Source organism: Lissotriton vulgaris, chromosome 6 (assembly GCF_964263255.1).
Source record: "Lissotriton vulgaris chromosome 6, aLisVul1.2, whole genome shotgun sequence".
NCBI classification, from domain to species: Eukaryota; Metazoa; Chordata; class Amphibia; order Caudata; family Salamandridae; genus Lissotriton; species Lissotriton vulgaris.
Genome location: NC_141694.1, coordinates 495,217,914 through 495,239,910, shown reverse-complemented (window position 1 = coordinate 495,239,910; position 21,997 = coordinate 495,217,914). Strand labels below are relative to the sequence as shown.

Sequence of the window (21,997 nt, the reverse complement as noted above, 5' to 3'; positions counted from 1 at the left end):
AGACTCTACCCCCATCAGTGCAAGAGGTGCATGGAAAATGCCTCGGTGTTTAGGCCTGTGTCCTAGCTTGATAATATAACTTGCATTTGTAAAGCACACATTTATCCAGAGGGGTAATTTTGTGCTGAATAATAAATGTTTATTGTCACCCAACTCAATGAAAATGTGTTACATGCACACTAGTTGATAATTGGTTGCAGGGCACATGGACACATCTGCACACATGCTGTACAACCACTCAGTACAACAGTTGCATTTGAGAGTGAATAACCATGCACTGCATAGTTGGATTTGCATTTGAAATATATATTGCTCAGTATGTTGCAATGATTGCAGTGCAGGTTCTCTCTGTGCAGACCTACCTTAGTAATTTATTGAGTAGGCGGGGCAAGCAGTTACCTTCCCAGGACAAGTAGATTTATGTAACTTTTTGTCCCCTGGCCAATAGATTTTTGAAAAATTTCCACACCCCTGAAGACGCACAGTACTTGGTTCAAGTCAAATGCCTGCATAACTGAAATTACCCACAGGATGAAGACCAACTATCTGAATAATAAAACACAGGGCCTAACCCGTACGCCCAATAACAGAACCCGGGTACACAGTTTGTGGGACTCTTGATTATACAATCAATTTAAATTTCTCTCTTTATACATAGATCATGAGCATGATATACAACATTGGCCAAATAAACTGTAGTGTGGCTACAGATACGCAAACATGTGAATAATCTATACTGCTTGGAGGGGTTTTGTCCTGAGGCGACCCTTGTAAATTGGTTATAGGGATGAAACATCAATATCTTTAGAAGGGACCGTATGCTATTCAATTAATTTGTAAACTTGAACCATTGAATATATTGTAGACTATTGTATGTTTACAAGTTCTTAGGACATCCCCTTTGTATAGGTCATTGTAAATAGTGCACATTATCACACATGCAGTAAATTGATGTATGTATAAATAGAGAGAATTATATTGATTGTATAGTGAAAAGAGTACCACAGAACCTTTGTTTGTTTAGACCAACTTAACACCACAAGAGAAAAATAGTGATCTTCGGGAAGAGCACTTAACCATGAGGCTTCACCTGGTGGCCAACACAGCCAGGACCAACACCCACCCCCACGCCCAGGCCAAGATACTCGGGATAGTCATCGAAAGCAAACTCAACTTGACCGTCCAAGTCAACGCTATCACTGGCTCATGCTTGAATATACACTGAGATGCTGAAGATTTTACAGTGGCTCCCAATTTGAACTGGAAAAACAAAAAAACCAAACCGATGAGAGTACTTCACCAGAATCACTCCACCTCCCACACTGTACTCCGATCACACCACACCTGAAGGAGCTCCACTGGCTCCCCATACTCAAACAAGCACAATTCAAACTCCTCAGCCACACTTTCAAGCAACAACATAATACTGGCCCAGTAGATCTCAACAAAGGTATCTGCTAGGTGGAAGGAGAAGCAGAAGGAGGTGGACTGTTTTCTGAAAGATCAAGGAGGAACCTTGAACGATGCCATGCATGTCCCTGCTGTTGATCCTTACCTGAATTATAACCACGGACCTTTCTCCAGGTACGCTGGGATTGTTCCAAACCATCTGCAGATTCACATACAAGAGACATTATACCTGAACAATTGCCATTTGAGACAAGTGTTGATGGACAATTATGATGCATTGTGTATTCCTGCCATGTTTAACATGTTTTAAGTGTTGTTTTATTTTCAAAATAGAACAACAATGGCATCTGCTTTCACAAACCTTAATGACACCTCTGCTCAACCAGACTCCTACTTGCACACATCCCACACATTCAGAAAAACAGATCTGTCCATCAAGGCTTCTCCTACATAGCTTCAAAAGTGCAGACAACTTTCCTGAATGGGAGCTATTGATCGGGGAGACTTTAACGCCATGCTATCAGACCACAAGGACAGTTCTACATCGCAACACTCATCACCCACTAACTTGCGATTCTCCGAATTCTTAACCACAATGGGGTTGGTGGTTGTGTGGCGAACTCAAAACCCAACAACACAGCTTATTTAAGTTACACTCTGGAGCGCCAATAGTCTCTCAAGAAACGACTACGTACCACACTGGAAGATCTAGTGGTGCGCTTTAAGGAGATACGGCATCAGGCAAGGGGAATATCAGATCAATCACCAATTTGAGCGGCGTATGCAGACTCAGAGCAACAACCAAGAGGGAGGGTAACATTCAGCCCATGGTGGCTCAGAATCCCTCTGATGAGAAAGGGATTACTTCACACTATAAAAAAGTATTTTAAAGAGAACATGGGGTCGGTCAAATCAACAAATACCCTCTGGGAAGCCTTCAAAGCAACGATAGGAGGACAAGCAATCTCTCCAATGGCTGGATAGAGAAAGATCAGTGAATGAGACTCTAAAACGCAAGATCCAACAGCTGGAGGGCCCTCTGACTGGCAGCAACCCGGAGCAATCCAAGCATATCCTCAACCTAAAAAAAAGGAATATAAAGAGCTAGCAACAGGCGCAGCTAGGGCCAAATACACAGGCACACGACACAAATTGTATGAGGTGGGAGATAAGGTAGGGAAACTGCTTGTCTGGCTTGACAGACACGATCAAACAAATAACCTGCTTTCAACGCAAGGGCGGGAGAGACAATTAGTAACCTGCAGCAGATAGCTGAGGATTTTGCCAACCATTACTACGGTGTCTACTGGCTTTTCAGGACAGACACGAGAGGAAGCCAGAGAATTTCAGACCGATATTTCCCTCCCCACCCCCAGCCCAGAGCCGCTAGCACTAACAGAGGGCGAAATAACAGACAAAGAAATAACCAGAGCGATTTGAAGCATATAATCAGGACAGGCAACAGGCTGTGTGGCCTCCAGATTAAGCTTTACACACTGGCGGCTAGTAAAGTAGCCCCTCATCTTAAAAACATGTACCTCGAAAGTTGAGCAGTGGGGAAACTACCGGAGGACCAACGACTGGCTTCCATAGTGTTGATTCACAAGGAAGGCAAACCTAGGGATAATTGCACACTCTAGCATCCCATCTCACTGTTCAATGGTGAGGTCAAGGTCCTAGATAAACTACTCGCTATGTGCCCAATTCAGATTATACAGCAGCTGGTACACTCAGACCAGTCTGGCTTCATGCCAGCACGAAGTACAGCACTTAATCTGCATGATGTACTGGGGAGAGTAAACACACTGTGGGATGATCTGGTAGTCATGTCGCTCGATGCTTGCATTGCCTTCGACATTGCTGAATGGCCATACAGGTTTACTGTGCACAAGCGTATGGGATTCGGCTCCAATTTCATGGCATAGCTAAAACACTTCTATACTGACCACACTGCACAATTAGTGGTAAACAATAGAACATCTCAGTGATTTTCCCTACGGAGAGGGACAAGACAGGATTGACCCTTATCAAAACCAAAGGGGATGATGGACGGAGTGCTAAACAACACAAGCACTCGTCCCCAGTCAAATGATCTGGGTTTAATCCATCATCATTCTTTAGCTCACTCCACCACCCCAGTTCAGACATGGCCATAAGCAAATCAGCCTGACCCTGTGCCTCATGGGAACAGTCCAGCCCGAACGGCCAAGCCATGTCTTCCCTGGACCGAAAACAAGCATTCTGGGACCGGTTTTGGGGTTTCACCCCTCTTCAGCCAGGATAGCTTGACTCCAATTGCTAAGAGAGCACGGGACCCACGTCTGGGCATACCCTTTCCACATAGGGCAAACAGCAAAACACACAAGATGATGGACGGAATGTTGCACATTGGCAAAACATTCACCCCCAGTCACAGATCTGGGTTTAATCCAGCTTTATTTTGCTCACCTAGCCACCCCAGTTCAGACATGGCCATATGCAAATCAGTCTTACCCTGCCCCTTAATGGAAACAGTCCATCCCGAACTGCCAAGCCATGTCTTCCCTGGACCGGAATCAAGCATCCTAGGACCGGTGGTTTCACCCCTCCTTCAGCCAGGATAGCTTGACTCCAGTGGCTTAGTGAGCAGGGGACCCATGTCTGGCCATACCCTTCCCACATAGGGCAAACAGCAAAACACACAAGATGATGGACGGAATGTTGCACATTGGAAAAACATTCACCCCCAGTCACAGATCTGGGTTAAATCCATCGTTATTTTGCTCACCAAGCAACCCCAGTTCAGACATGGCCATATGCAAATCAGTCTTGACCCTGTCCCTCATGGGAACAGTCCATCCAAGCCAAGCCATGTCTTCCCTGGACCGGAATCAAGCATCCTAGGACTGGTTTCAGGGATTGACCCCTCTTCAGCCAGGACAGCTTTACTCCAGTCGCTTAGTGAGCACAGGACCCACGTCTGGGCATGCCCTTCGCACAAATCATCATAAATAATAAAACATCACAAATAATTAGACATTTTGAATATCAACAAAACCAATCATATATACAAATATATACAAATTCTTAAAAACCGTTAAAAACCTAGATTCTCCTATACACATCAATTGCAAAATACACCACCCCACTGGAAAGGAAACTACCAGACAATTTAATTTGTCTTGCAACTGTTAAATTTGAACACTAATGTAAACCGAACCCAGCAGGGGAAGATATTCCCTGCCTTATGCGTTCTTGCGGTCTCTTTTTAAATTTAACATAAACTTGCTGCGTCAACAATAGTGCTTATATACTCTTATTAGAGTCTCTGGGTTTAATCTTGGGGGAACATTGATACATCAGATGATGTTTGGCATGATTGAGGAGTAAATAACCAAGTGTGCATAAGGAATTCCAGAGGGAAAAATTCAGGTTTTAACTTTCACGTTACATAGGAGCTCTGTCTCTCTGGATTTGCAAAGCCCCTCTCCTTGTTTTCAAGGTTTTCAAATAGTCCCACTAGACCCATCTAGACTCACACCTGATCAGTGCCTGGATACCATCCCGAATGACATGTAATACATAAAACAAGCGGGGCATTTGATTTTATTTGATGCCAGTGAGGAACAATCGGATCCAGTTGAAGGCAGTTCCTTGTATGTCGGCATCGCGTAGTTTGGTGACGAGTGTGCAGTGGGAGACTCTGTTGAATGCTGCTGACAGGTCTAGTAGGATCAGGGCTGCGGTGTGGCCTTGGTCGAGGAGGATGTGGATGTCATCTGTGACGGCGAGTAGGGCGGTCTCTGGGCTCTGGTTGCTGCGGAATCCGGATTGAGAGGGGTCAAGTATGGCGTGGTCTTCGATTAACCTTGTCAGTTGTGCATTGATGGTCTTCCCAGCTACTTATGCCACGGAGGGGAGGAGCTATATGGGCTGGTAGTTCTTGAGGTCCGTCGGATCTGCTGAGGGCTTCTTGAGCAGTGGCCTGGCTTCTGTGCGTTTCCAGTCCTCAAGGAAAGTGCTGCTTCGAAGGTGGCCTTGATATGGCGCCGTAATTCTGGTGCGGTGGCGGCTCTGTTGTAGATGTGTGGTGGGTAGGGGTCTGTGGAGGCCCGTGGGTGGGTGCCTTTTATGGTTGAGGCGGTCTCTTTGGTAGTGATCGGTGTCCAGGAGTAGATGGTGGGCTGGCTGGCGTTGCCGGAGGGCGGGATGGTGGGCTGGCTGGCGTTGCCGGAGGGCGGGATGGTTGCGGAGTCAGGAGCGTGGCCGCTTAAGTGGTCGTAGAGGTTTTTGATTTTCAGGTGGAAAAAGGATTGGAGCTTGTCGCAGAGGTCATAGGGAGGGTCGATGTCCGTGGCTTCGCTGGGGGGCTTGTTGAATTCCTTGATGATGCTGAACAGTTCCTTGGAGTTGCTGGAGTTGGCGAGGATTTTGTAGTGGATGATGGTCCTTTTGGTGGTTTTGATGCGTTTGTGGTATTCCTTCATGGCTTTCTTGTCGGGGGGTGTAGTTTCCGGGTGTCTTGCTATTTCTCCAGTTCTTTTCCAGGTGTCTGCAGGTGTGTCTGGCTTCTTCAAGGTCGGTGGGGAACCAGGAGGCTTTCCTGGGGCGCTGACTGTTGGAGTTGCGTAGCGGGGGAGCTTGTCTGCACAGTAGATCGGTTGCAGCGGTGGGGGTGTTGCGGTTGAGGGTGGAGTTGAGCTGCTCCTCTGTGACTTTGCTCCAGTTCCTTCGCGGGAGCGCAGAGAGGGTTTGGGCGGCTTGGGTTTGTCGACGAGTAAGTGTAAGCAGTGGTGGTCAGTCCACAGGGGTTGTGTGGTGTGACTGAAGTGAACGCTGTTTGGGTGTGACCTGCCTTGTGGGTCGATGTGGTGATGAGTTGTTTCAGTCAAATGTTGGCCAGGTTGTCCCGGAGGGTGGTGGAGTTGGGGTTGTTGAGGTGGAAGTTCAGGTCTCCGATCAGTATGTAGTCCATGGAGGCGATGGCATGGGGTGCGATGAGGTCGGTGATGGTGTCGGTTAAGAGGTCCCTGGGGCTGGGAGGTCTATAGGCGAGAGTGCCGCGGAGTGTGGAGTTGGAGCTGGAGCTGGTCTGGACCTGGAAATGCAGGTGTTCGGCGGCAGGGAAGATGTCGCTGGAGGTGAAGAGGCGGAGGGAGTTTTTGTGTTCGATGGCGAGGCCTCCTCTCGGGTGGTTGGGGCTATCCTTCCTCTGGATCTTGTATACGTCCGGGAAGAGGATGGCAATGGCGATGTCAGGGGTGGAGGAGGCATTGGTCCAAGTTTCTGTAAAGACAATGTCGGGTGAGTGGGCGTCCAGGAGGTTCCAGATATCCACGGCGTGTCTGTGCACGGAGCGCACGTTAAGGAGGATGCATCTTAGAGCGCCTGCTGTGTTGGGGGCCTGGCGGCACGAGAACTGGCAGTGGGAAGTGCTCGACATGGCCCTGTGGCAGACGTTCCTTCCGGTGTGGAGCGTGAGGAGGGCCGATGAGTCGTAGCGGTGAATGGTCAGAGATCCAGGGTCCTGGTGCTGCCCGGTCACAGAAAAGGCTTGCCTTTGGCACGACCACGCAGCAGCAGACATTAAGGAGAGGAGGGACGAGCAGCTGGGAGGTGGGAACGGACCTCAGCAGGGGCAGGAGCAGCAGGGAGAGAGCCGGGTCAGCACAGAAAACTAAGGAGTTCCAGAGGGAAAATTCTGGTTTTAACTTTCAAGTTACATAGGAGCTCTGTCCCTCTGGATTTGTAGAGCCCCTCTACTTGTTTTCAAGGTTTTCAAATAGTCCCACTAGATCCAGCTAGACTCACACCTGATCAGTGCCTGGATACTATCCCGAACGACATTAAGTACATAAAACAAGCGGGCATTTTATTTTCAGGTGCTAACAGCTCTTGAAAACTTTCGTCAGCTGGCTGCCCAGCAGGAGTTGCTGTGGTGCTTACAAGAAACGTGTCAACTGGAAAGTTGCAACAGTTCAAGTTGTCATTAGTCTCAGTCATTTGTGAACTTTGGAATGGAGCACATCAGTGTTGGTCTAAGCCAGGACCTTGAGAGCAGACCACCACTGCATTACACCTTGTAAAAAGACCCCAAGAGCAATCTATGCTCTGGTTACACAAGTCGTTCTGTAGCTGGGATGTACATTCTTTGTAAAAACAAGTCACCAGAAAAGTTACTAAAAGCACAACCAGCGGGCAGACAAAGACATCCATCTATCATAGAAATGCATCTCAATGGGCTTTGTTGCAAAGGAATAAAAAACAGAATGCTTACATTTTGCTCACCTAGTTCGAAGCAATGACGCATAATGTGTGAAGCTCAGCTTCAGAAAACTAGTAATATCAGCACGGTTATTTCTTGATGTTGTGAACTGTGGCACAGGCATGCTTCCAGGAAAATCCCTCAAGAAGACAGCAGCAAAAAGAAGAGATGGTGGATGGAACGCCAACTGTGCAAACATTCACCCCCCAGTCAACAGACCTGGTCTAATAAATTGTTTTTTGCACAGCACGCCAATCCAGTTTGGACCCAGCCATAGGCAAATCAGTCATGACCCTAATCCTCATGGGAACCGTCCAGTTAGAATTGCCAAGCCAGGTCCACCCTCGACCCGAAATAAGCATCCTGGGACCAGTTTTGGGGTATAACCCCCTCAGCCAGGCTAGCTTGAATCCAGTGGCGCAGTGAGCACAGGACTCTCGCCTGGGTATACACTTCCCACTTAGGGTGACAAAAGCAAAAAGAACAGATGATGGACAGTGTGTTAAACAATGCAAACGTTCATCCCCAGTCAACAGATCTGGATTTAATCCATTGGTTTTTTGCTTATCACGCCACCCCGGTTTGGACCCAGCCATATGCAAATTAGGCTTGACCCTGCTCACAGCAGGAACATAAAACATCCGGTCACAAAGAGTATTCAGAGAATACAGTTGGATTTTTAGTGAAGCAAACCACATTGAAGGAAAAGTTGGGAGACAATGGTTGGGTACAAGGCTGCTGCACATACACCTAGCTGCCAAACTACTCTGCACGCTGGGGAAAAGCAGTCCTATTTCCTTCCGTGGGACATAAACGTACATAAAAGTAACATTTAATGGCAGAGTTAAATTAAAAACTTCACTCCAAAGTATAGGATTTGTTCACATTTACCTTTTTCGCTCCTTTCTCCATAGCCATCAACAAGCTCATCAATCAGTCTTTTTGCTTTAACTTGGTTATCATCCGAGCCAAAGATCTTCACTTCAGATTCATATTCTCCATTTACTATCTTAATATAGAAAGAAAATGTCATTTCATGCTTTAACCATAGAACACAGTTCTTTTCCGACAGTAGAATGAGCGCAAACAATATTTCCTTGTTATCTGTACAAGCAATTAAACAAGTACAAATATTTCTAATCTTAAACATTCATTTAATGGCTTCCCTTTTCATGTTCAACTAAAAATGGACATTTAAAAACAAAATAACAACCAGATTGTTTCTTAAATGAACATGATAGTACCATTACAGTACAATGCCATTGATATAAGGAATGTGTTCAATCAACCTTCTTGTTTTTTTCACAGCATTTTCCACAACTCAAAACAGTCCAGCATCCTACCATCTGCCCAAAGGTTTCTATTTGTCTAGGGACTTCCATTGACTACATGTAACCATTTCTGTATCAGGTATCCTGTTTGTCCATCCCGCTTTTCAGCTTTACACAATTTGGTAGATATCGTCTTGTACTAATGTGCAATCTCTATGGTCCATCAAAAAAGCACACCCAAGCAACAATTGCTCATATCTGGTCTACCATTTGCCCTGCATCAATGTCATATTGCCTGGGTAGATTCTTATGTATGCACAATTACTGTCATATACGTCAAGTACTCTGAAGCAGGTCATAAAGTGTTAGGATTTATAAAATTTGATTATACAGCACTAAACTATATTTGGCACTTCTAAAATGCCCACCCACTCCGCCACCATCCCTACCACCAGACATTCATACCGCTAAAATTTGTGCCCGAGCGAACCTACCTACATACATCCTTATTTTCTAAACAGTTTCTACTAAAATCCTTCCAATTCACTTACTCCCTTCTTTTGAGCTCTCAATACTAGCGAGGTCTCAAACACACTCCCACTCTGTGCTTTCGAGACCCTTTACCAAGTCGCTAGAAAGTTACTTACATTCTGTAACAATATTGCAGCAAATTCCTCAATGTATGAACCTTCAAGTGCCAGACAGGATCCAGAAACTTTCTCAAGCAACAGCTCTTCAGTGCCACCAAATCAATCAATCAGGGAATTTTGTAAGCACACTACTCACCCGTGAGGGTCTCAAAGCGCAGGGGGGTCAGCAGTTCTGTTCAGCCAAAAAGCCAGGTCTTGTGCGCTTCCTGAAGGTGTTCAGGGAGGGAGGGCATCTGTTGATCGGAAGCTTGTTCCAGGACTTGGCCGTGATGTAGGAGAAGGCTCTTCTTCCTGTTTTGGATCTGCGGCGTTTCGGCGGGAACGAGGTTGGCAGATTGGAGGGTTTTTTTTGGGTACGTGGAGGGGGATTCTATCGTTCAGGTATTGGCATCCGGGAGTTGTGCAGGCATTTGTAGGCGTGGGTGAGTACCTTGAAAGTGACTCTTCTCGATGTGGAGCCAGGGGGGATGCCGTAGGTGTTGGCTGATGTGCTCATGTCGAGTGATACCGTGGACGAGTCTGGCTGCGGTGTTCTATATCGTCTGGAGCTTGCGGAGTACAGACTTGTTTATGCCGGAGTAGAGGGTGTTTCCGTAGTCCAGTCTGCTGATAAGGAGTGCGTGGGTGACTATCTTCCTTGCCTCGAAGGGGGAACCATTTGAAAGTCTTATGGAGGATGCAGAGGGTGTTGAAGCAGCTGGAGGTGACGGCGTTGACCTGTCAGTTCATGGAGAGGGAGGAGTAGAGTATGATGCTGAGGTTCCTGGTGTGGTCCATGGGGGTCGGGGGTTGCTGAGGGCGGTGGGCCACCACGTGATCCATGCCAATGGGGTGGGTCCAAGGACGAGGACTTCGGTCTTCTCCAAGTTGAGCTTCAGCCAGCTGCTGCTCATCCAGGTTGTGACATCCTGCATTCCTTCCTGGAAGTGGAGTCTGGTGGTGGGGGGGGGTCCTTGGTGAGGGAGAGGATGAGCTGGGTGTCGTCGGTGTAGGATACTTTGCTGAGGCCGTGCTGTTGGACAATGGCATTGGAGGGGGCATGTAGATGTTGAAGAGGGTTGGGCTGAGCAATGATCCCTGGGGAACTCCGCAGTTGATTTTCATGGGTTCAGAGAGGAAGGGTGGCAGTCTGATCCTTTAGTTCCTGCCAGTGAGGAACAATCTGATCCAGTTGAAGGCGGTTCCTTGTATGCCGACATCGTGTAGTCTGGCCTCAAACACCAGGCAGGTGGAGGTCAGCGGAGAGGCAAGGCACAGCGGAGCTGCTGGGGAGAGAGCAGACCTCAGACCAGAGGTAAGAAGTCTTGCTCCTTGACAAATGACACCATACTGGCTCAGCCACAATTTCCTTCGTTCATCGAAATATATAAGGTGCCAACTGGTGTGCTGGCATAAGATTCTGATTTTTATCCCGTGCCCCATCTAGGCATGCAGAAATGCAGCACCACCAACAGTGACCATACAGCATATTATATATTTGCATACTTGGTATCTTACTAACCACAGCACTAACTCAGAGCAGTAGGAAGTAAAGTAAGGGGCCTGCAGGAAGAAAGAGTATCCACAAGTAATATCACTAAAACTAAGTAATTTTTTCTTCATATTGTAAACTTTGCCCATAGATTCCCCAGCTTGTGAACGAATCCCAAAGTAATACCCTGTGGGAAGTGGAACTAAGTAGTGCTTTTTATGCCAGGAAGAAAAGACATGATAGGTGGATGGTTTGAATTAATTTCAGCCACTGGTAATTATTCTGGGCCACAAATCAGACCACTGCTTACAAAGTCATCCGCGCACAAGGGACAGTTAATGTGTCTGCCCTTCATTTTTGGACTTAAAGCATTTGGTTGACTTGGGATATTAGGGAGAAAAGTTTTATGAAAATCAAACATGCCATTGAGAATGCTACTGAAATGGCATACTCAATACGAAGCTTTATACAGAGGTTGTTGTCGACAGTAGCCCAGTACGGTTAGGCGCTATCCGTGCGCAGCTCAGCAGACACCCGAATGCCCAAAGTCATATTATGGTGGCATGCAACAATGTCCCAAAAGTTAATACTTATAAAGACAATTACTAGAGTGTAAAATAAATTACAAAACAGAAGCAAGAAAGGGAAAAACACTAAAATTAGATAATGCCATCTGTATTAGAATTTCTAAACAAGGCATTGGTTTCAGACAGCAGTATTACATTACATCCATACTAATATTATAAGGAGACAGCCTGGACCTTTGAGGCGGGTAAACTTCGGAACCAAAGCGCCGACCTGAACACTGCATGCAGCATTGGAAAAGTCAGGCAATGCAGATGGACATAGGCTACACACCAGGGAAACATATACATTAGAAGGGACAAAGCACATTCTGTAACAAAGTAGTCCCTTGGAAGTAGCGCCAGATCTGAGGTGGGCGTGGGCCTTCTGTGAGGGTGGGCGTGTGCGTTCTGTGCGTTCTGCATTGTCACGTCAGCGGCCTGAGAATAGAGTTCGAGAGAATAGCGTTTGAATCTGACTGCGGCCTGAAATAGCGTTAGAATCTGTGTGTTTGTCCGTTCGGTGCGGTCTGCATTGTCACGTGAGTGGCATGAGATTAGCGTTCGAGAGAATAGCGTTCGAATCTGACAGCATCCTGAGAGTAGCTTTCGATTCTGTGCGTATGTCTGCATTGTCACGTCAGCACCGTGAGAATAGCGTTCGAATCTGACAGCGGCTTGAGAGTAGCGTTCAACTGCATGGTAAAAGCGTTTCTCATTCAGGTGGTGTGCTCTGCGTCTGTGGGCGTCAGGAGGTGTGCTCAGCGTGGGTGGGCGTGTGCTTGAGATTAGCCTTTAGCTGCGCCAGATCTGAGGTGGGTGTGTGCCTTTTGTGAGGGTGGCCATGTGCGTTCTGCATAGTCACGTCAGTGGCCTGAGAATAGCGTTGGATTCTGCCAGCGGCCTGACAGTAGCGTTGGATTCTGCCAGCGGCCTGACAGTAGCGTTAGATTCTGCGACTGTAGCAGCTTGAGGTTAGCGTTCAACTGCATGGTAATAGCCTTAAGGAGGTGTGTTCTGCATAATAAACGCCATAGAGATCACAGCTTCAGCTTAACGTTCAGCTGCATGGTAATAGCGTTCAGCTTTCAGGAGGTGTGCTCTGCTTGGGTGGGCGTGTGCTTGAGATTAGCCTTCAGCTGCATGGTAATAGACGCCGTCGCGGATATCTGCACCGTGCTGGATTTTGGGGAGCGCGTTTCTGCACCATGCGCACTTTTGGGCCAGCGTGAACCAACTGAGGTGCACAGCCTATTCCTGGTAGTCAGGACAGCACAGGGGCATGAGCTAACTGTTGGCTTCTACCTTGGATAATACAGGGCGTGTCGGGCCGGTAGCACTATATCCAAAAGGGAGCGGGCAAACACAGGTTCACCTTAGCTGACACAGGGCACTGAGGAGAACATTACTCTGAGCCTCCACACAACCTGTATTCCGGACTCATCTTCAGCGTGTAGCCAAAATCACACCTTTAACTGGCGATATTGGGACAAGCACACCATCACGTTGCAGGACACATGTAGCACATGAGCTGCATTGAGGGTCAAGAGTTTGCCCACTGGGAGCACAAGGGACCAGACGGACAACACACCTGCTGAATCATCAGCTGGTGCAGAGGCACAGCTCACTGTCGCTATTACGGTCACTGCCTTCGCAAGCACAGGCACATGTTCTGCAGCTGCAATAGACTAGCAGCATTAGCGTGTGGAAACCGAACAACGACACAGGTACAAAGCTTTATCTTCTTTTCATAAACACTGCGTGTTGCTCTTCTAAAGTACTAACCGTACATGGTTAGATACAGCACCTGCAACTATAATACTTTGTGGGCTCATTATCCTTTCTGCCAGTTCTGAACATACTCAGTTCACCGCAACTTAGGCTTCAGGAAGCACACAGGAACCCACTTACCAGGGGTTTTATTTGGACACAGAGGGGGAGACAATTGACACTATCTTATGTGGTCGTAATGCTACTCAGAACAACTGCCATAAGTACTATGCCGTGACTATTACTAATTACATGTGGCTCAACAATACCCACAATGTGTGAAAATGGGAGTATGACCATTGTGCAATTTTATGTCTCGATTCATACTCTTTTGGCTCAATTACCCACAACCTGGAAGACAGAATACCTGCTTTGTACTCTTTCTATTTCGCTTTTACTATACTACTCTGGGAAGATACCAAAGATGGTAAAGAGGAAGTCACAACTATCCAGGACAACATCAAAAAGCCAGGCACAAAAAATACAATACTTACACAAAAGACAAAACAACAATGGCCTATTAGTAGATCACATTACTGCACCTTCTACGTCTGCTGTTTGCAGTAAACCAACTCTGCGGTGTTCTCACAGGCTTGCTATCAAGAATGAACGCCTCACATCTTCATGTGATGCGGAGCCTCACTCACAATACCTGGTAACAGACATGCCTGCCAATTTGCTTGAGGTGCACAACACACAACACATCAATGTTGCACGCACTATTACTGAGACGCCAGTACTTTGTCACCAGCAACAGCCGCATTTCCATGTACAACATCATCCTCGCTTGCAAAACACAATAAGATCCGCCTTCCAATACAACCCACTTTGCGACTACATCAACCATACAGATATCAACATTGGAAACATGGACAACGTCTGCGAGAAATGCAATGCACTTAAATGGAAGGCTGAACATCAAGTACTTTGCTGCTCTACAGGAAAAGCACATTCACCCAACATTGATCAACCTCCAGATATCATTAGGCAACTACTCAATGTGACTCACCCCCTTTCTATGCATTTCTTAAATAACACACGCCGTTACAATACTCTCTTCCAAATAACATCCTTTGGGGCTAATGAAGTAAGGGAAGGAAATGTTATGCTGACCTTTAAAAGCCATGGGCAGTTATACCATTTAATTGGCAGTCTACTTCCGCAAGTTGGCATACCGGCCCAATTTCTACAAATCTATTTCCTATCTCAACAGCATCAACTCAACACACGGTCGCACATGCTGCGACATTTAAACATACAGCTCATTGAACTACTACAGGAGACTTTACACACACATAACACTTACACTAAGTCCCTTAAGTACAAGTATAAAATGAATGTACAGAAGGAAGACTTGCACCTAATTATCCACGCTGATCAACGCCCACCAAATACACATCAAGGGAGGTACAATGCACCTACCACAGATGAGGTTGCTGTACTTGTAGTCTATGAGAACAAGGGGCCCATTGACATCATATTACATACTCGAGATGTCCTATTACGTAAAGTCTCAGAATTACATCGATCATATGATCCTTTACAATACCCCATTCTATTCACAAGAGGATGGCTATTGTCTAAATATACCCCTAAACCAGAGGTCTTCAAACTTTTTGATGCCGAGACCCCCTTGTAAAACCTTTTTAGGCGTAAAGACCCCCTTCCGACAAAAGTTTCTAGAAACTGGTACTCCTCATCAACTTTTGACAACCATAAATGCGCCTGTTAGACCTCATCACATCCCTCCATCATTCATCCACCCACACTTTCACACATCCATCCATCCACCCTTTCATCCATCCATCCTTCATCCATCCACCCTTCCTTCCATCCATCCTTCATCCACCCACCTTTTCACACATCCATCCATCATTCATCCATGCAACATTTTATCCATTCATACATCCATCCACCCTTTCATCTTCCCATCCATACATCCATCCTTCATCCATCTACCCTTTCATCCTCCCATCCATACATCCATCCTTCATCCATCCATCCATCCACCCTTTCATCCATCCATCCACCCACCCTTTCATCCATCCACCCACCCTTTCATCCATCCATCCATCCATCCATCCACCCACCCTTTCATCCATCCATCTACACATCATTCATCCGCCCGCCTTTTCACACATCCATCCATACATCCTTCATCCGTCCACCCTTTCATCCTTTCATCCATACATCTATCCTTCACCAATCTATCCTTCATCCATCCACCCTTTCATCCTTCCATCCATACATCCATTCATCCATCCATCCATCATTCATCCATCCACCCTTTCATCCATCCATCCATACATCCATGCATCTATCCTTCACCAATCTATCCTTCATCCATCCATCCACCCTTCCATCCATCCATACATCCATACATCATTCATCCATCCACCCTTTCATCCATCCATTCAACCATCATTCATCCACCCACCTTTTCACACATCCATCCATACATCCTTCATCCGTCCACCCTTTCATCCTTCCATCCATACATCCATACATATATCCTTCACCAATCTATCCTTCATCCATCCACCCTTTCATCCATCCATTCATTCACCCATCATTCATCCACCCACCTTTTCACACATCCATCCATCCACCCTTTCATCCGTCCATTCACCCATCATTCATCCACCCACCTTTTCACACATCCGTCCATACATCCTTCATCCGTCCATTCACCCATCATTCATCCACCCACCTTTTCACACATCCATCCATACATCCTTCATCCGTCCACCCTTTCATCCTTCCATCCATACATCTATCCTTCACCAATCTATCCTTCATCCATCCACCCTTTCATCCTTCCATCCATACATCCATCCATCATTCATCCATCCACCCTTTTATCCATCCATCCATACATCCATGCATCTATCCTTCACCAATCTATCCTTCATCCATCCATCCTTTCATCCTTCCATCCATCCATACATCCATACATCATTCATTCATCCATCCATCCATCCACCCTTTCATCCATCCATCCATCCACCCTTTCATCCATCCATTCACCCATCATTCATCCACCCACCTTTTCACAAATCCATCCATACATCCTTCATCCGTCCACCCTTTCATCCTTCCATCCATACATCCATACATCTATCCTTCACCAATCTATCCTTCATCCATCCACCCTTTCATCCATCCATTCATTCACCCATCATTCATCCACCCACCTTTTCACACATCCATCCATCCATCCACCCACCCTTTCATCCGTCCATTCACCCATCATTCATCCACCCACCTTTTCACACATCGGTCCATACATCCTTCATCCGTCCATTCACCCATCATTCATCCACCCACCTTTTCACACATCCATCCATACATCCTTCATCCGTCCACCCTTTCATCCTTCCATCCATACATCCATACATCTATCCTTCACCAATCTATCCTTCATCCGTCCACCCTTTCATCCTTCCATCCATACATCCATACATCTATCCTTCACCAATCTATCCTTCATCCATCCACCCTTTCATCCTTCCATCCATACATCCATCCATCCATCATTCATCCATTCACCCTTTCGTCCACCCTTTCATTCTTCCATCCATACATCCATCCATCATTTATCCATTCACCCTTTCGTCCACCCTTTCATTCTTCCATCCATCCATCCATCCATCCTTTCGTCCACCCTTTCATTCGTCCATCCATACATACATCCATCCATCCATCATTCATCCATTCACCCTTTCGTCCACCCTTTCATTCTTCCATCCATACATACATCTATCCATCCATCCATCATTCATCCATTCACCCTTTCGTCCACCCTTTCATTCTTCCATCCATACATACATCTATCCATCCATCCATCATTCATCCATTCACCCTTTCGTCCACCCTTTCATTCTTCCATCCATACATACATCCATACATCTATCCTTCACCAATCTATCCTTCATCCGTCCACCCTTTCATCCATACATCCATCCATACATCTATCCTTCACCAATCTATCCTTCATCCATCCACCCTTTCATCCTTCCATCCATACATACATCCATACATACATCCATACATCTATCCTTCACAAATCTATCCTTCATCCATCCACCCTTTCATCCTACCATCCATACATCCATCCATCCATCCTTCATCCATTCACCCTTTCGTCCACCCTTTCATTCTTCCATCCATACATCCATCCATCATTCATCCATTCACCCTTTCGTCCACCCTTTCATTCTTCCATCCATACATCCATCCATCCTTCATCCATTCACCCTTTCGTCCACCCTTTCATTCTTCCATCCATCCATCCATCCATCCATCCATCCATCCATTATTCATCCATTCACCCTTTCGTCCACCCTTTCATTCTTCCATCCATACATCCATCCATCCATCCATCCATCCATCCATCCATCCATCCATCCATCCATCCATCCATTCACCCTTTCGTCCACCCTTTCATTCATCCATCCATCCATCATTCATCCATTCACCCTTTCGTCCATCCTTTCATTCTTCCATACATCCGTCCATCCATCCATCCATTCCCCCTTTCGTCCACCCTTTCATCCATCCATCCATTCACCCTTTCGTCCACCCTTCCATCCATCCATCCTTTCATTCATCCATTCACCCTTTCGTCCACCCTTCCATTCACCCTTTCGTCCACCCTTCCATCCATCCTTCCATCCACCCTTTCATTCATCCATTCACCCTTTCGTCCACCCTTTCATTCATCCATTCACCCTTTCGTCCATCATTCATCCATTCACCCTTTCGTCCACCCTTTCATTCATCCATTCACCCTTTCGTCCATCATTCATCCATTCACCCTTTCGTCCACCCTTTCATTCATCCATTCACCCTTTCGTCCACCCTTTCATTCATCCATTCACCCTTTCGTCCATCATTCATCCATTCACCCTTTCGTCCACCCTTTCATTCTTCCATCCATACATCCATCCATTCACCCTTTCGTCCAACCTTCCATCCATCCATCCATCCACCCTTTCGTCCACCCTTCCATCCATCCATCCACCCACCCGTTCGTCCACCCTTCCATCCATCCATCCACCCTTCCATCCATCCATCCACCCACCCGTTCGTCCACCCTTCCATCCATCCATCCACCCACCCGTTCGTCCACCCTTTCATTCATCCATTCACCCTTTCGTCCATCATTCATCCATTCACCCTTTCGTCCACCCTTTCATTCTTCCATCCATACATCCATCCATCCATTCACCCTTTCGTCCACCCTTCCATCCATCCATCCATCCACCCTTTCGTCCACCCTTCCATCCATCCATCCACCCGTTCGTCCACCCTTCCATCCATCCATCCACCCGTTCGTCCACCCATCCATCCATCCATCCACCCACCCGTTCGTCCACCCTTCCATCCATCCATCCATCCACCCACCCGTTCGTCCACCCTTCCATCCATCCATCCACCCACCCGTTCGTCCACCCTTCCATCCATCCATCCACCCACCCGTTCGTCCACCCTTCCATCCATCCATCCATCCATCCACCTTTTCATTCATCTATTCACCCTTTCGTCCACCCTTCCATCCATCCATCCATCCACCTTTTCATTCATCTATTCACCCTTTCGTCCACCCTTTCATTCATCTATTCACCCTTTCGTCCACCCTTTCATTCATCCTTCATCCATCCTTATCATCCTTCATCCATCCTTCATCCATCCTTCATCCATCCTTCATCCTTCATCCATCCTTCATCCTTCATCCATCCTTCATCCTTCATCCTTCATCCTTCATCCTTCCTTCATCCTTCATCCTTCCTTCATCCTTCCTTCATCCTTCCATTCATCCTTCCATTCATCCTTCCATTCATCCTTCCATTCATCCTTCCATTCATCCTTCCATTCATCCTTCCTTCATCCTTCCATTCATCCTTCATCCTTCCATTCATCCTTCCTTCCTCCCTCCTTCCTCCCTCCTTCCTTCCTCCTTCCTCCATCCTTCCTTCCTTCATCCTTCATTTCATCCATCCTTCATTTCATCCATCCTTCATCCTTCATTTCATCCATCCTTCATCCTTCATTTCATCCATCCTTCATCCTTCATCCTTCATTTCATCCATCCTTCATTTCATCCATCCTTCATTTCATCCATCCTTCATTTCATCCATCCTTCATCCTTCATTTCATCCATCCTTCATTTCATCCATCCTTCATTTCATCCATCCTTCATTTCATCCATCCTTCATTTAATCCATCCTTCATTTCATCCATCCTTCATTTCATCCATCCATCATCCATCCATCATCCTTCCATCCATCCATCATCCTTCATCCATCCATCCATCCTTCATCCTTCCATTCATCCATCCATCCATCCATCCTTCATCCTCCCATTCATCCATCATCCTCCAACCATCATCCTTTATCCATCCATCATCCTCCAACCATCATTCCATCCATCCATCCATCCATCCATCTAACCCTCCCTCCCCATCCCATCCCATCCCATCCCATCCCATCCCATCCCATCCCATCCCTCCCTCCATCCCATCCCATCCCATCCCATCCCATCCCTCATCCATCCATCCATCCATCCATCCATCCATCCCATCCCATCCCATCCCATCCCATCCCATCCTTCATCCATCCATCCATCCCATCCCATCCCATCCTTCATCCATCCATCCATCCATCCATCCATCCATCCCATCCTTCATCCATCCATCCCATCCTTCATCCATCCATCCCATCCTTCATCCATCCATCCCATCCTTCATCCATCCATCCCATCCATCCCATCCTTCATCCATCCATCCCATCCATCCCATCCTTCATCCATCCATCCCATCCTTCATCCATCCATCCCATCCATCCCATCCTTCATCCATCCATCCCATCCATCCCATCCTTCATCCATCCATCCCATCCATCCCATCCATCCCATCCATCCCATCCTTCATCCATCCATCCATCCCATCCTTCATCCATCCCATCCTTCATCCATCCATCCATCCATCCATCCATCCATCCATCCATCCATCCATCCATCCATCCATCCATCCATCCATCCATCCCATCCTTCATCCATCCATCCCATCCTTCATCCATCCATCCCATCCTTCATCCATCCATCCATCCATCCCATCCTTCATCCATCCATCCATCCATCCATCCATCCATCCCATCCTTCATCCATCCCTCCATCCCTCCATCCAATCCCTCCATCCATCCCATCCCTCATCCATCCCTCCATTCCTCCATCCATCCCTCCATTCCTCCATCCATCCCATCCTTCATCCATCCATCCCTCTATCCATCCCATCCATCCCATCCTTCATCCATCCCTCCATCCCATCCATCCCATCCTTCATCCATCCCTCCATCCATCCCATCCTTCATCCATCCCATCCTTCATCCATCCCATCCCATCCCATCCATCCCATCCCATCCCATCCATCCATCCCATCCATCCCATCCCATCCTTCATCCATCCCATCCCATCCTTCATCCATCCCATCCCATCCATCCCATCCTTCATCCATCCCATCCATCCCATCCTTCATCCACCCCATCCATCCCATCCTTCATCCACCCCATCCATCCCATCCTTCATCCATCCCATCCATCCCATCCTTCATCCATCCCATCCATCCATCCCATCCTTCATCCATCCCATCCATCCCATCCTTCATCCACCCATCCCATCCATCCCATCCCATCCTTCATCCCATCCTTCATCCCATCCTTCATCCCATCCTTCATCCCATCCTTCATCCCATCCTTCATCCCATCCTTCATCCCATCCTTCATCCCATCCTTCATCCCATCCTTCATCCCATCCTTCATCCCATCCATCCCATCCTTCATCCATCCATCCATCCATCCCATCCATCCCATCCATCCATCCCATCCATCCCATCCATCCCATCCATCCCATCCCATCCCATCCATCCCATCCCATCCTTCATCCATCCCATCCCATCCCATCCCATCCCATCCCATCCATCCCATCCCATCCTTCATCCATCCCATCCATCCCATCCTTCATCCATCCCATCCATCCCATCCTTCATCCATCCCATCCATCCCATCCATCCCATCCATCCCATCCATCCCATCCATCCCATCCATCCCATCCATCCCATCCATCCCATCCTTCATCCTTCATCCCATCCTTCATCCTTCATCCATCCATCCCATCCATCCCATCCATCCCATCCATCCCATCCATCCTTCATCCATCCCATCCATCCATCCCATCCTTCATCCATCCCATCCATCCCATCCTTCATCCATCCCATCCATCCCATCCTTCATCCATCCCATCCATCCCATCCCATCCTTCATCCATCCATCCCATCCCATCCCATCCATCCATCCATCCCAACCATCCATCCATCCCAACCATCCATCCCATCCATCCCATCCTTCATCCATCCCATCCATCCCATCCTTCATCCATCCCATCCATCCCATCCTTCATCCATCCCATCCATCCCATCCTTCATCCATCCCATCCATCCCATCCTTCATCCATCCCATCCATCCCATCCCATCCTTCATCCATCCATCCCATCCATCCCATCCTTCATCCCATCCTTCATCCATCCATCCCATCCTTCATCCATCCATCCCATCCATCCCATC

At 47.2% G+C, this 21,997-nt stretch overlaps 1 protein-coding gene across 1 annotated transcript in view; it reads right to left on the bottom strand.

Annotated features, from left to right (window-relative positions):
* The window catches only part of DDX43 (DEAD-box helicase 43), a 995,487-nt gene that overhangs the window by 919,490 nt on the left and 54,000 nt on the right, over window positions 1-21,997 (bottom strand). The window contains exon 3 of the mRNA XM_086925221.1: window positions 8,546-8,663. Within this exon, the coding sequence (XP_086781347.1) occupies window positions 8,546-8,663 (118 nt within the window). The remainder of the gene's footprint in view (window positions 1-8,545; window positions 8,664-21,997) is intronic.